Source organism: Falco biarmicus, chromosome 4, assembly GCF_023638135.1.
Source record: "Falco biarmicus isolate bFalBia1 chromosome 4, bFalBia1.pri, whole genome shotgun sequence".
NCBI classification, from domain to species: domain Eukaryota; kingdom Metazoa; phylum Chordata; class Aves; order Falconiformes; family Falconidae; genus Falco; species Falco biarmicus.
Window position 1 is genome coordinate 18,509,754 of NC_079291.1, and position 14,231 is coordinate 18,523,984.

Consider the following 14,231-nt stretch of genomic DNA (forward strand, 5'->3'; position numbering starts at 1 on the left):
AGCAAATAAAGGAGAATGAGGGAAAGCTGACAGCTTTAAGATGTCAAAACACTTCAGATTCCGCAGTTAAGTGTGTAACAGTAAGAATATTCCCCAAGCTTATAAGCAAGCTATGAATGTAGCAAGTCATACCTGCTTAAGCTGAAGCGCTAAACTGGCAGTAGAGGAATTTTCATTTTGTTTGAGAAGCCTTTCCTGGATTGTCCTTGTATTTGGGGTAACAGTGGGTGTTCTGCACCTTGGAGTATTCGTACTCTGTACACTCTGTGTGCTACGCTCTTGACAGCGCTCCCCAAAGCGTTCCAGGAAGGGCTTAATTCCCGATCCCCCTACAAGAACAATTATTTTGCCTTGAAAGAAACTCTCAAAAACACAGAAAGAGATCAATGCAGTTTTGCGTCCTGCTGAAGTTTCTCAACGAAGCAATTAAGCTGTCTGCTTTACAGCTCTTACTCCGTTATACTTTATTACACACTAAACCTGAAGTGCAAATCACCACAGTAACAGAACACTGAAGTTAATAAAGCAGCAAATCAGAACCAGTAGATGTCCTTTTCTTAATGTCCATATGTGATCTACCAGCTATTTAAACTAGTTTACTTTTTCAACATTTCCTCTACAACCAGTCTCACTTGCATCCTTCATGTAAATAAGCATTGTAGTACATAAGGCGGGTACATTGTTTGACATCCACTCTGCTTTATTGAGTTTGTCTTTATTGTCAGAGACACAACTCCTGGCCATCATTTCAGAATTCAAGCTATTAGTCCAACTTTCTAGCCCAACAAGCAGTTGAACTCAAAACTGGGGATGATCAGTGCTACCACTGAAAAGACAGACACTATAGCATTTCTATAGCATTTAGCTCCAATTTCTTCTAACACATGCAGACTCTTTATCTGATATTGACTGGATACACGTAGTATCCAACATTTTGAAAGAAGCTTTGAATAGTCTCAACTGATGTTAGCAGGATATGTTTTTACATAGAGAGAAAAGTTACATTGATTTTGCTCTCAAGAGTTGCTAAAACCACATCCAAGAAAATACCCTTGCAAAATATGGAAGCTGTACATTTAGGATAATTATCTTCAGCTCTTCAGGACCTTACTCAAGTTACAGCAGAAAATAGGCATTATCTGATACATTACTTCAAATGCTTAACTAATATGTAGTTTTCAACACAGGACAAGCCTAATTTGAGCAAACATTTTATTGAAGCTGAAAAACAGCTTACCTGGTGTTGTGGGTTTACCCTTGGGTTCAAGTTGCACATGTGTTCCTTTGACTGGCTCTTCTTTGGACTGAACTGGTTGAGGCAAAGTTGATTTTGCTGTTTGTGTATGCTCTTCAGTTTTCTGAGGGCTGCAGGGATTCTCTGTTAGTGGCTGTCGTACTTCAGATTGTTTAGAACAGGGAACAGTGACTCTTGAGTGTTGTGTTAAAAAATTGTTTGGATCCTTAACAAGGGAAAGGGGAATAACATTAAGATGGGACTGTCTCTCAAGAAGAAAAAGAATGAAAGCATTCTGCACAGCATACCACAATGTAACACACCTATTCCATCAACAATAGAAAAAGCTGAGAATGAGCATTATAAGCTTTTTGCAGATTTTTTTAATCCAGTATGTCAGATACTTTCAGCATCTGATTCCAGATGCTTTTGCCAGCCACTTTAACTATTTTCCCACGTTTCACTGAGACTGAACATGGCAGATATTGTTCAATTTACACTTTTTATGAAATGACAATAGGCATTTAGTAATACTAATTTCAGCATTCTGACTGAATTTTTATAGAGCAATAATATACACAATTTAAGTCAATCAACTATATTAAATTACAGAGTGGAACCCAATATCTCTGTAAGAAGCGCCCTTCAGATGGTCAAGAGCAGCAGTCGATTACTTCAGCACCAACTTTTACAAGACTTCTAAGCACACTCATGTTTATGTCTCACGAAAAGCTGTTTCAGGCCTGCTATTAAAAAAGGACATGGGGGATTGCAATAAAGCAAAATTCATAAACAGGCTAAGACTGCTCACACCAAATCTTTACATCCAGATTAAACAGTTATGACTTAATATTTGTCCCCCCAACACTCAAATCAATTTTTAATCAGCAATTAAATCAGACACTCACCGCTAGCTTTGAGTTTGCTGGTTTATTAATAGAAGCCTCAACAAGCCTTTGAGAACAGGATGCAGCTTCCTGCTTTACACTGCTACTATTGATTCTAGCAGATGCTCCACTTGTAGTGGACAATTTGGATAAACAAGTAGTGCCAGGCTGTTCTTGTGCATTGTTTTGCTTTGCAGATGGATGACTTAGGTCATCTTCCCAGGAGCCAATTGTAGCAGCAAGGTTAGCTAAACGGCCTCTTCTCCCAATAGGGGTATCACTTGCCAGGGCATTAGATGTCTGCTTAGGTGGAGAAACAGACAGATCTTTTGACTGGAGAGGAGACAGAGGAACACATTCAGAGGGATCTGGAAAAAAGAAAACACATTTATTTTGCTAATAAAATATATTGAGTTATATTTGCATCTTAAACTATATATTAAGTGTATCAACAGCTAGGTGTTCTTGCCATCAAGAGAATCACGCTACTAGCTCTGAAGGCATTGAGACTAATCACATTAAAGCTCATTGCAAAGCCAATACATTTTTAAACCAAGCAGTTTCCCAGTTTTATGCCACTGCTGTGATAAGCAAGACATCACATTAGCAGAGAAAAAAAAAAAACAAACTTATAAAATTAAACTGCAGTCAACAGTTTCATTATTTTAGGCCTTCCCCAGTGCTAATAGTTCTTTATGAAAACTTTAGCATTCACCCACAAAATTATCTTCTGCTAGCAAACAATCATCAACACAAACACTGAAAAACACCAATACTGTTTAGCAAGTGAAAGATACCCTCGCTATCCCAGCAGCGTCTCTGTTCCACCAATTTCTGCATACGCGTCTTGACTGAAAGGGCTGCAGGAGTTTCTGACTTCATGTCTACTTTTCCTTTCTCAACAGGCTGAACTAATGAAGGCCCATTAGAAGCAGGTACATGCAACTCTGAAGTCTTCTCAAGTGAATGACAGCTCATGGAACTTGAAGGAACTGGCTGTAGGTTCTCTGAACTGGAAGCTTGAATCTCCATATTGTCAGGGCAGAGCCTCTTTGATGGCGAAGGCTTTGTACCAGGTTTCACTGTACAGGTCAGAGTATTCAAGCAAATTAGCATTCAAATAACCTAAAATATTTTCAGAGATGGTACAAAACTTTAACACAAATAAGAGTATGATTTATGAATACCCTGATACACCTCCCAAAAACTGCCCTTCCAAAATCTACCAAGCACAAGGCACTATCTTTGGCATTATACAATCATTTTTAAATAGCCTACTAATTACTTAGAGCATCTGCTCTCAGGTTAAGCTAAACATTAGCCATATTCAGTTCTAGTGGTCAGGTAAACTAAGCAGCGATGGATGCAGTTAAGATAAACACTGAGGGTTTTCACTTGCCCTTAGGAAAAAGGAGTTGGGACTTGTATCAAAATACAATCTTTATTAAAGTTGTTGAAAAATACCTTCTTCACCAGGAAGAGGTGCCTGGTTACCAGTTTCCAACAAAGGTTCTCTGACCCTCTTGGTCTGCATTGTGGGTCTTGCTCCCATCTTGGGCCGCTCAGCCATTTTCTTCTGCAGGTTCTCTCGCCTGGCACGGGTTCTTTCAAGGAGTTTCTGAGTAGTCAATAAATCAAGTGTCACTATATATTGCAATAAGCATGTTAACTAGGAATAGTTCAAGTTAAAAACATTTGAATTTTATATAGCATATACTAAGATCCACAATACCAGAAATTATAGCGAAGGCTACATTATGGCAAACACAGCTCTCAGATGATGCTAACTGATCTACTATACTGCAATGTGATAGAAATATTCAAAGTTGGGTTTTCCGACTGGCTATCCCTTCTGAAAGCAGAACGAACAAAATATGTTTTCTGCACTGCCAACTACGTGGGTTTTCTGTCTCCTTTTTCTCACTGTAATAGCCCCTGATCACCCTACTTGGATTTTATCCTTGCAACACTCACAGCTACTTGCATTTTCAACAAATACCTGATAGAAAAAGGTAGCTCACACTGTAGCAAGTTCCAAGCTACCTTCTTGCTATCTGGCTAGTCAGTACATGTTTGCAGGTTAACTGAAGTTCTTTGGCCTACCAGACAGACAACAGGCTGCAGCGTTTTCTTCACAGAGGCAATGGTTTGGGTCTTTTCACCTAGCCACAAACTTACAGGAAAATTGTAGAAACAGTTAAGTTTGAGACACCTACTCTTTTATTATGAAAAGGTGAAGCTACCCAGAAAACAAACTTTGGTTCCAAAGTTCCAATCATTAAATCAACTAGTGTCTCCCATTAGCTTGGCTTTCAAAGGAAATCAGGCTAAAGAGACACAAGCAATAGCAAAATTAAAATGGGGGGGGGGGGGGGGGAGGTGAGGAGAGGAATCTTTCTGTGGAGCCTGAAGTAGTCAGAAATGTTTGAAAGTAATTCTGTTTTTTACTGAACCACCACATGACAGTCTTGAACTGTCAAGTCTTGCTAGTAGGCCTTTTTGACACATTGCTAAGGCCTATGGCCAAGCCACCTGATTGGTACTAACCCTCTAAGAAAATACACATCGACGTGGTTGCCAGGCAGTTATAAAAGAAAATTCAAAATTAAATACATGGCTGTTAATATTAAAAAATAGTTGTTGCCATTACATCTTCTAAATCAAAAGGTGAATTTCTCTTCCTCAAGCCTAAATTTTAAGGCTATTTATCACACTATTATCTGTATACAGAACATGCAAGGAGATACCAATTAAGCTACCAACAGCATCCTATTTCATTCCCTATCCACTGGAAATTTGAGTACTATGATCATATTCCATAAAAAATAATGTTTTAGTAAATATCCCACACTAGTTAGAAAGTGATTCCTTACAGCATCTGTTAGAAATAGGTTGTGGGTTTGTTCAAGTACTGCATTCATAAACCATTATCACTCAGTTTGATCACATCGAAAGGATACTCACCTACTCCTTTGATCTAGGTTTTAAGATACTATGAGACAAGCAATTGTGTGATTGAACTAATGGCCTTTGAAGGCAAGCATATAAACTGCACTTGTTTGGTGGCACATAAATTATCGTGAGAACTGTGCCAGCCATTATCTGTCCTGTTGCACAGCAATTAAATACACATTTCACATTTTTAACTGTCTAAGGCTGAAGTCTTAAACAATGTTCCATTGTAGGGCAACACAGGACAAATGGAATGCTAATCTCAACAGTTTTTTGTGAAAGCAAAAATCAGCTTCTCTAATTTCCATGGAAGAGGAGGATTTTTGGGGAAAGGGGAGTTGGCAAGACATGTCACAGATGAAATGCCAGGAGTGTTTGCAATGTAAGTTTTCATGCTAGTTGCATCCACAAGTCAAGTTTCCTTATGTCGACCTACAAAAGGCAGAGCTACAAAGTGCATGTAATAACCACATAAATAAAATCTTGAGGGCTATATAAATTAACTGTTCTTCTTGCCCAAAGTTGAGTATATCTTCCACAACAGCATTTCTACAGTTCTATTCAAACACAGTCACATTCCTTTGTTTTGTTAGTACAGTGAAATGGAGTTTCAGTTGTTACAAATAGGATGTCACTTCCCAAGAATGCACATGTCTGTTGCTGAGCTCCAACTCCTATTGGCTTTTTGTATCTCAAGTTTTCCATGCAACTGCCGCAATTCAAACTCTGCTATTACACACGATGAGTAAGCCAGTCATCATAACTTGAGGCTTACTTTTCAAGTTCATCAACAGGGTGTTTGCTACAAGTACATTCTCCTAATCAGGAAAGACCTTCCCACTTTAACTGTCGATGGACAATCTTGGTTTTTAAAAAGTATGTTTTAAAGTATATATTTAGCAGCATTAGAGAAGATACTCAGACCCATGTGTGACGGCAAGAATGTGTTCTTAACTACCCTGCTTTACTAGCAGAGTGCAGCAAAGGGAGCAAGTCTATCCACCACATTGAAGGAACAATTAGCTTCAAGTTTCACATATGCAAACTGTCCTGAGCAACTGCATCACTTATTTCGCTTTGGTCATCTTCCATACCAGCAAACCGCACTTTGCTCTATGAATGTCATTAAGCACTTTGAAGTACAAAATAACCTAGACTATTTCTAACATTCTGTAGTACCAAACAAAGCCTTTGCACAAGAAAGGAATTATACAATCAGCAATACACTGAAAGTCACGATTAGTACATTCATTGTGATCCCAAAAAGGTATACACTGCACCATCTCCTCAGTGCGCCCTGCATTAATAGTCTGGTTGAGATTCAGAAGGTTATTAGTTTTTACTTGCAAAATGAATCAAAATAAACATTATTTCAGAACTGTCTGATTTGAAAGCATTCCATTGAATCTCACAGCAAGATTTATTTGAGGTTAAATTCAGTGAGACCAGGACAAAATTTGTTACTGAAAAAGTGATCAGCAAACATTGAACTAACAGCATGTTTTGGCCAAATAAAGCTTGAATTACAATGCTTTATATAATCAACACTTACAATGTCTCACCAGTTCCCTGCAACTAACAAAGCATGGTAATTTGTAGATAAATATTACCTGAAAATAGTTAAGTATTAAAATGAAAAAAAAAAAAAAAAACCCAAAACAAAACCAAAAAAACCCACAACACTTCCTAGGAGGTGGTAAAACGCTTTCATTTCAGAAAGCTATTTTGAGCAAAGTTATTAAGCTTCAACACTAATATGGGTCAAATTTGTACACAACAGCAGAATACATATTTGTTTTAGTTTTTGTTGGATATGGATACCTCCGCAGCATAAACATTCTTGGCAAGTCAAGATTTTTAGGCACTCCACAGTACTAGCCAACATTGGAATGAAGTTTACTCTGAGGAGTGGCCTCACCGTTGATCACAGCTTTTGAAAGTCAGCTATCTACAAGAAGGGTGTGTTGAGGCTGGACTAACTCCCAGCACGCAAAACCATTTTCAACTTTGTGCAATAGTCTGGACTTGAAATTTATTTAAGACTAGTTGGATCATGTCACTTACTACCAATTAAGGAAAGAGGTTTCGAATGTTTATACTTAGCAAGCCTTTACATGGGGATATGTTAAATCTGCCTTGGCATAACACATTCAGTTGGTATATTCAGACCGACACATTAGGCTCGGCTTTTTAGATCAGATCTGTGCAGTCACCTGTTTTGGGCACTCTATTTGAAGTATGTCAGTTTGATATACAGATCAGTTTCAAGGGGAGAAGAGACTATTTCACCAAAGTATTTTATTTGGATGTTTTTTTAAAGTAGTTCAGGTTTTGTTTAGGCAGACTGTGGACTGAAGGTCATTTTTACTATGAGATTTCTCAAAGCAGTTACAGAACAGCTCCACAGCTTTACATCTGTCAAACACAGTCAGAGTACAGCACAGCATCTCCAAGAAACCTCTAACCTTCACACAGGTTTAAGATGGTCAATTCCATTCAATTTCACCTCAGGCACACCACACACAAATCCACCCTGACAAATTACTTCCTTTTTTTAAAGGAAAAGGAGGAACTGTGCCTGCCGATGAAAGCAGCCAACCATAGCTTGCAATCATGTCATATAGGGTGCACTTTTAATCAGATAATCACTGCTTTGGCCAGACTTCACACTCAACCTTTAGATAGGGCAGGCTCAAAGCATGTCACTCCCGTTAGCTCCCGGGGTCCCTTCTGTGTCAGCCGAAAATCTTATCGGCCAGACACAGGCGAAGGACAAACAGTAAGGCGCTGGGAAACTCAGTCAGCTCTCAGCTCGGTTTAGCTGAGGCCCTCTCCTCCGCAAAGCCTGCCGTGACAAACCGCTGTCCCCAGAGCGCTGGCGGCCCACAAGCGCCCGGGCGGCTCCAGCAGGGCAAGCCCCAGCACCAGCACGCCGAGCGGCCAGGCCGAGCCTCCCCAGCGCAAATCAAACGGCCCTCCACAAGCAGACGAACGCCCGGAGTAACGTGAACGGGGCCGAGGGACGCTGACAGGCCGGAGCCAGGGCTGGGCGACACTATTCCGCCCCAAGGGCACGTTCACAAGGAGCCGCGGACCCCGCCGCCGCTGACAGCTCGCCCCCGCCCCCTGCCCGGATCGAGCCCCAGCTGCGCCCCCTCCGCAGCTCACGACGCGGGGGCCGGGCCGGCCCACCCCGCGCCCTCACCTCCGTGAACGGGTCCATCGCCGCCGCCGCCCGAGTAGCAGAACTGCCGCCCCAACCGCTCCGCGGATTTGAATTTCAGCGCGCGCCTGAGCTGCGCAGGCGCGAGGCGGTGCGCGGCGGGGGCGTGGCGGGAAGCCGCGCGCCCGCGTGACAGCAACCAGGGCCGTCACCGGCAGAGGGAGGTGCTCGCGCTTGCGCACAACCTCCCGCCCGGCGCCGCCGCGGCCATTGATTGACGGGAAACCTATCCAATCCGACGACAGCCTGCCCGCTCACCCCCGCGCGCTGCCCGCCCCCTGAGGGCGCCGTGTGCGGCCGGGGGTGCCCCGGGGCCGGCGGGCCGCCCTGCTCTCTGCAGCGGGCCGGCTCTGTCCTTGCGGGCTGCGGGAGCGGGCCCGGCCCGGCCTGGGCTGCAGCACCCCGGGGCCGGGTCTGGCCCCTGCGTGCCGTCGTGCCGCCCAAGGTGCCCATGCGGTGGGAGTGCCTCCAGCCATGGCAGCCCTGCGCCGCCTTTCCCACCTTGCCAGCCCGGCCGTGTGCAATCTCTGAGCTTTTTTAAAAGAAAGCTGAGGATTTTACCTCCTTTACGGGCAAGGAGAGCAATACTGCCTGGTGGACCCCACATCTTGCCGCTCAGTAGGAGTGGCCCCCGAGCCCTTTTCATTTGAAGTTTCATCTTTCAGCCGGCATTGACAGAAAAACGTGATTTCAGTGTTACTTTCTGAAGGGAAAGGGCACTCACCTCAGTGCTGTTGTGAAGGTCGCAGCTCCAGCTCACGTCTTTGACGTTCCTCCTTGAGTTACAGCCCATGGTCTCCCCAAACCTCACCTGCCAGTTCGTCCTGCCGTCCCCTTCACCGTTTCACTGATGGTTCTTAACGTGCAGGTGTTGGGGATGCTGAATTGGCAGAGTCCCATGGGGTGCTCAGATTCAGGTGCCACCTCAAAACCCCATAACTGTGTTGAATGCGGTGGCAAACACAGCTTGGGTTTTCCCTCTGCTGTTCCCCCTATGAGGCTGCTATAGGCCTGACTGCCCAAATGACTAGGCCTTGTCAAATTTCCAGTCTTATCCATACATATCGCCTCCCTTTATACCTTTTTGCATGTGTGCAAATTGTGTGAATGCCTTTCTTACCTACTGCTGTGCTTCTCGCCTCTTGGATTATTTATAAGCAGCAGTGATTTCTTCTTCCAACCCCTACTCTGCCTTGCTAAACAAATTGTACTCTTCTAATTGTCCCCCATGAGCAAATCTTTCCAATGCCTTATTTGCAAACAGCATAGCACCAACATTCAGCAGAATCTAAAGATATAACACAAAATAATCTTTTTTCTGAAGAAATCTTCAAGATTGGACACCCTGGCCAACAAATGTCCTTGCACTGTTCTCGGATAATTGTGGGTTGGAGCAGCCCGAGATCCAGTGTCAGAACTTGCTGGCACACCAGGCTGAAAACTGGGACTTAACCTGATGGGACTTATCACTCATTCATAGTCCATGAACCAACCTGTACACTGGTAAGAAGGCACAGGCATTGCTTCCTTCAAGAGGAGCTAGGTACAGCTATCACCGGGAAATAACGGAAACATTCCTTTAATGGAGCAGTAGAGAATCAATGCGGGCAGATGCCAGAAGACAAAATAGCCAATATGGACCTCAAAGTCATCGGCAGAAAATAAAAAGAATTACCATCAAATCTGTTCTTTCTCCTGCCATCCCAAAGGACAAAAAATCATGCACAATTTGAGCCCTTTAAATATTACAGAATTACTGCAATTTAAACATGCTTTCTGCTTTTACATGTGGATCTATGACATTTATACAGTGCAGCCTCAGCTATTGTTGGTGCATTTCCAAACATGGCTCCATCCATTGCTGTCGTCTTTCAAATGACATGGGATAGTTCATGATGCTCAGCCTAGGGGCCAACCAAAATGGTGTTAGCTGCACTGTTAGTGCACATAATAATCTCATCTGCTATTTAACATTTAAAAAGAGGGAAATAATAATGCTTTTTTTCTGTAGAGTAAATTTCTTGTAAAAATGTTTCTAAAAAGTATATTCTGAAAAATGAAATTGAAATTCCTAGGTGTGTATAACTGCTTAAAGCATCAATGCAACGTGCATATGATAAATGTCCTTTCCTTTTTTGTCTCTGCAGAGCCACTAATTTCCTCATCATTTTGATCCAGACTCTATGTGGCCCTGCTAGAAATAAATTGAATACTTGGTTTCTCATCTTCTCAAGGGGTTATCTGTCTTCAAGAAAAGCAATGGACAGTAAATATATCTTATCCTTTTAGCACTCCAAAGAGCCAAAAAATAGTCAGTCTTTTTTAAGAATGGTGCTATAAAATGGCTACAAAATCCACTGTCTGTCTAATTGTGGGGGGTACAGCCCACAGCAATTGGATTTCCAGAGTTATGTTTTTCTTAATAAATTAATAAAACTATTTTCAATTTATGGGGAAAAAAAAATCAACTGATGTTTCACAATCTGAAAGCATAAAGAAAAAGAGAGGGAAAGAAAGGAATGCCATGTTGAAACCAGCAGCACCATGAGCCAGCTCTGCCTGTGGAAGAGCATTGTATAACGTGCCAGCCTTTTGCATTCAAAAATTATGAATCACACCCTTCACTGTCTGCTTACTCCACGTGATATGGTTTAAGAATTCTTCATGCCAGGGGTAAGCTAACGAAAAGTAATCCTTTCTGTAACGATAAATAACACAATACAAAGCACTTGAGGAACAGCTTTTGCTGGCTTGCAGTTTTCATGGGAATTGACAGCATAGGCATGGAAGCCAGTCATTTGTCTTTTAACATGGCAAGGAAAAATTTTTACTTTCCCAAGTATTCCTTCAAAAATTTTTAGAGCCTATTGACTGTTTTCAGGGATGTATTTTCATTTTCAGCACATTATAGAAGTTTGCATTAGCACTTTAACAAGAATGGAGCACTTTTTAACTAATAAGGAGAGCACTAGCCAAAGTTTATGTAGCTCTGGCTTCCTTACAATATCAATACAATCGTAAATGTAAAATATTGAAGGCGAAAATGCTGATCCCAATGTAGTCCGCTGTACAGCTCCATTCTGTAATCCTCAGAGAATGTTGCCTAAAACTTTCTGCAGAGAGACTGAGTCCATGATTCTGATTCCAAAGGAAAGATAAGCAAGATACTTCCTTAGACTCACAGAAAAATCTCAGTAATCCTGTCATTTAGAGAAAAACACCATTTTCCAACTTGTAATTTCCTTTTATTCACAATTAAGTAATTAAAAGTGAAAGTTGATGCTCATCTATCTTGCCCTTGCAAGCAAATTCAATCTATTGCACAATAATACAGTGCATTATAATGCAGTACGTTGTAGTGTTCCTTGTAGTTTAGATTTACCTTCAAAGTGCATTTTTTAACAGAATATTCACTCTTCTGCTAATCAGTTGGAGAACTGCCATGATTCTGTTACTCATTTCACAGTTAGTATGATTGCATAGGATGCCATAGTGAGGAGAAGCAAATGTATAGTCTAGTACACAGTGTTGTACATCATTATTTCTAGACCGTAGTACCATTAGAATTCATTTTTCCCAGTGACTTCAGGCAAAGGATTTAACCATGGGGAAGAGGCAAGGAGACAGCCCTTGCAGAGCTTCTTGAGGACTGCGCCACCAACGTTGGCATCCCTTCCCTGAGCCCACCACCTTTTTGCCTCCAGTGGATCCTGGAGGATGCATGGTGCAGGTCTGACTCTCTGTGTCTGGGTGCCTAAGATGGAGCCAGGCTGTAAGAAATTCCCCTCTTCACAAGCCCCACACCAGGACCCTTGTTATAAGGGAATCTGCACTACAGAAGAGCAGTAAGAAATATAATATCCATCCTTTCCTCAGTGATTCTGAACTGAAGAGAAAATTATGCCCTCAGATCCTTTTGAGTATCCTAGCATGCCAGAGATTTGGTTTGGGAAAAGGCAGTTTTGCCCCCAAACAATGAATAGAAGGGCTGGTCCACAGTATGGAAAAACACAGCAGTTGGATTAAACTATGTTTTCTATTGCAAATACTACATAATCGGACAGGTTTTGATGAGCAGCATTTAGGGTCTGTTCTTTGTGCCAAGCCAAAGGTGATTATACTGCTTTTGTCAGCTCCTATGATAATCATAGATGCAACTTAGGCTGACATTATCCAGTAAAAGAATATATTTATGTCAGGAATAAGACAGGTTTCGTGAGTCAGTAACCCAATGTGGGACATGGATTTAAATTAAAAATGCTCAGACCACAGGTCTCTCTTCTAGTAGCCCGAGTAGGGAATTGATAACCAGCTCAACCAGGCTAAAAGAATGTGAGACCCCACAGCCAATATAGTCTAAACTTTCAGCTGGGACTGTGCTTTATCGTACTAAAAAGCTGCATTTATTACTCTGCCTTGGTAAGTGTAGCTGGGGGAGAAATCCTTTAACATTTGCTGGGGGAAATATACTACATTTTCAGAATGTACAGAATTTATTTCAAACAGTATGAATTATTTTTGCTCCCTCACTTCTCATTTAAAAATATGGGAGGTTCTCAAGAAAATGCAGGCTCACTGAAGACACCATTTATATTAAAGGTTGGAAAAACACACCATCATTTCTGTTCTACACTACATTACTGTGTGATGACAAGGATGGATTAGTATTAACTGCTGTTAGAGCTGTCTTATATGAGGAGTGATTGAGGGAAAATCACATAAATTGAAGCTGGAGGGAAAAGCAAAAGCATTACAGGGAGAAAGAATAAAAAAAAAAGAGTGGAGAATGGCAAATAACAAGGGAGGATAACAGCAATCAGGAGGAAAAGCGAGAAGAGAAAATACATTCTAATGGAAAAATAGTGAAACAAGGAATGAGAGAAAACTCTTATTTCATAGACAATAAGAGATGGCTGTCAAGTGAACTCAGTTTCAGAAAAAAACTCTGGATGGTCGAGCTCTGCATTTTTTACAAGGCTGTGGGAGTTAAGAAACATTTGCCTGTCATGCACTCTGAAAAGATTTATTGTGTTCACAGTTTTCTCTAGTATAATATTGCATTTGTATCACTAAATCACGGAAAGTTTCTAAGTTTCTCAGGACCTTTCATTTAGATCTCCTGACTGATTTACACAAGAGAAAGGGAATTCCTTCTTTTGTGTCTCAGTTATAAAACACCTGCTTTTCTTTCTTTATGTATACGTACAGCTGTACTATTTGCTGACATAGAAATTCTGACATAGAAAGGGCCTGAGAGTACTTAAGTGCCATTACGTTATTTTAGACCATGATGTTAATTTATGGTACCTGAGACTTCTTGCAACTCTGCAGCATAATGCAAACACACACATCAGCAATTTCACCAGCGAAATTCTATCACATTTTATATTCTTGAAAAAAAATATTAATTTTATTTATTTAATCAATAAATAAACATTATTTGTAATAAAAATAATTAATTTTCTGAAAGATGGAGAAATTAGGAGATTCTTGTCAAAAAAACCACTTCATCAAAAATGTTTTCGATCAGCACTAGTTTCTTTTTTTCAAGACTCAGTATGCTGTAAGCTCAACAGGTGATAATTTTCTGACCTCATTCTTGCCATCTTATTCTTATATTTTAAATAAATAAAAACTATAGGACACACAAAATAAGTCATAAATGATGCAAAGGAAGGCCAAGAATGTTACCTACAAATTTACGTTAAAGTTTTTAAAACTGAAGTAGGTGCTCCACGTTAAGCATAGCCTAATAGCTTTACTAAACAAGGAAAGACCTAAGAATATGAAATGTTTTTTACATGAGTTCAGGATATTAATTTTTTTCCACATTACTTTTCATTCCTCTGAAAGAAATCTATACAGTAACATGAAATATTTTCTGCAGTATGAGCATGTCTACACCAGAGGGTGTTACGTAGATAGGATTTTAGAC

The 14,231-nt window shown here is 41.0% G+C and overlaps 1 protein-coding gene across 2 annotated transcripts in view; it reads right to left on the reverse strand.

Annotated features, from left to right (window-relative positions):
* ANLN (anillin, actin binding protein) overlaps positions 1-8,413 on the reverse strand; it is a 30,529-nt gene extending 22,116 nt beyond the window's left edge. Inside the window, exons 1-6 of one of the 2 annotated variants that reach the window (XM_056335280.1) lie at positions 8,279-8,413; positions 3,586-3,739; positions 2,919-3,203; positions 2,143-2,489; positions 1,238-1,460; positions 133-329 (exon numbers count right to left, since the gene is read on the reverse strand). In XM_056335280.1, coding sequence (XP_056191255.1) covers positions 133-329; positions 1,238-1,460; positions 2,143-2,489; positions 2,919-3,203; positions 3,586-3,739; positions 8,279-8,296 — 1,224 coding nt within the window. In that variant the 5' untranslated portion in view covers positions 8,297-8,413. The remainder of the gene's footprint in view (positions 1-132; positions 330-1,237; positions 1,461-2,142; positions 2,490-2,918; positions 3,204-3,585; positions 3,740-8,278) is intronic. The other variant, XM_056335281.1, reaches the window with a different exon arrangement.
* Positions 8,414-14,231: the final 5,818 nt, after the last annotated feature.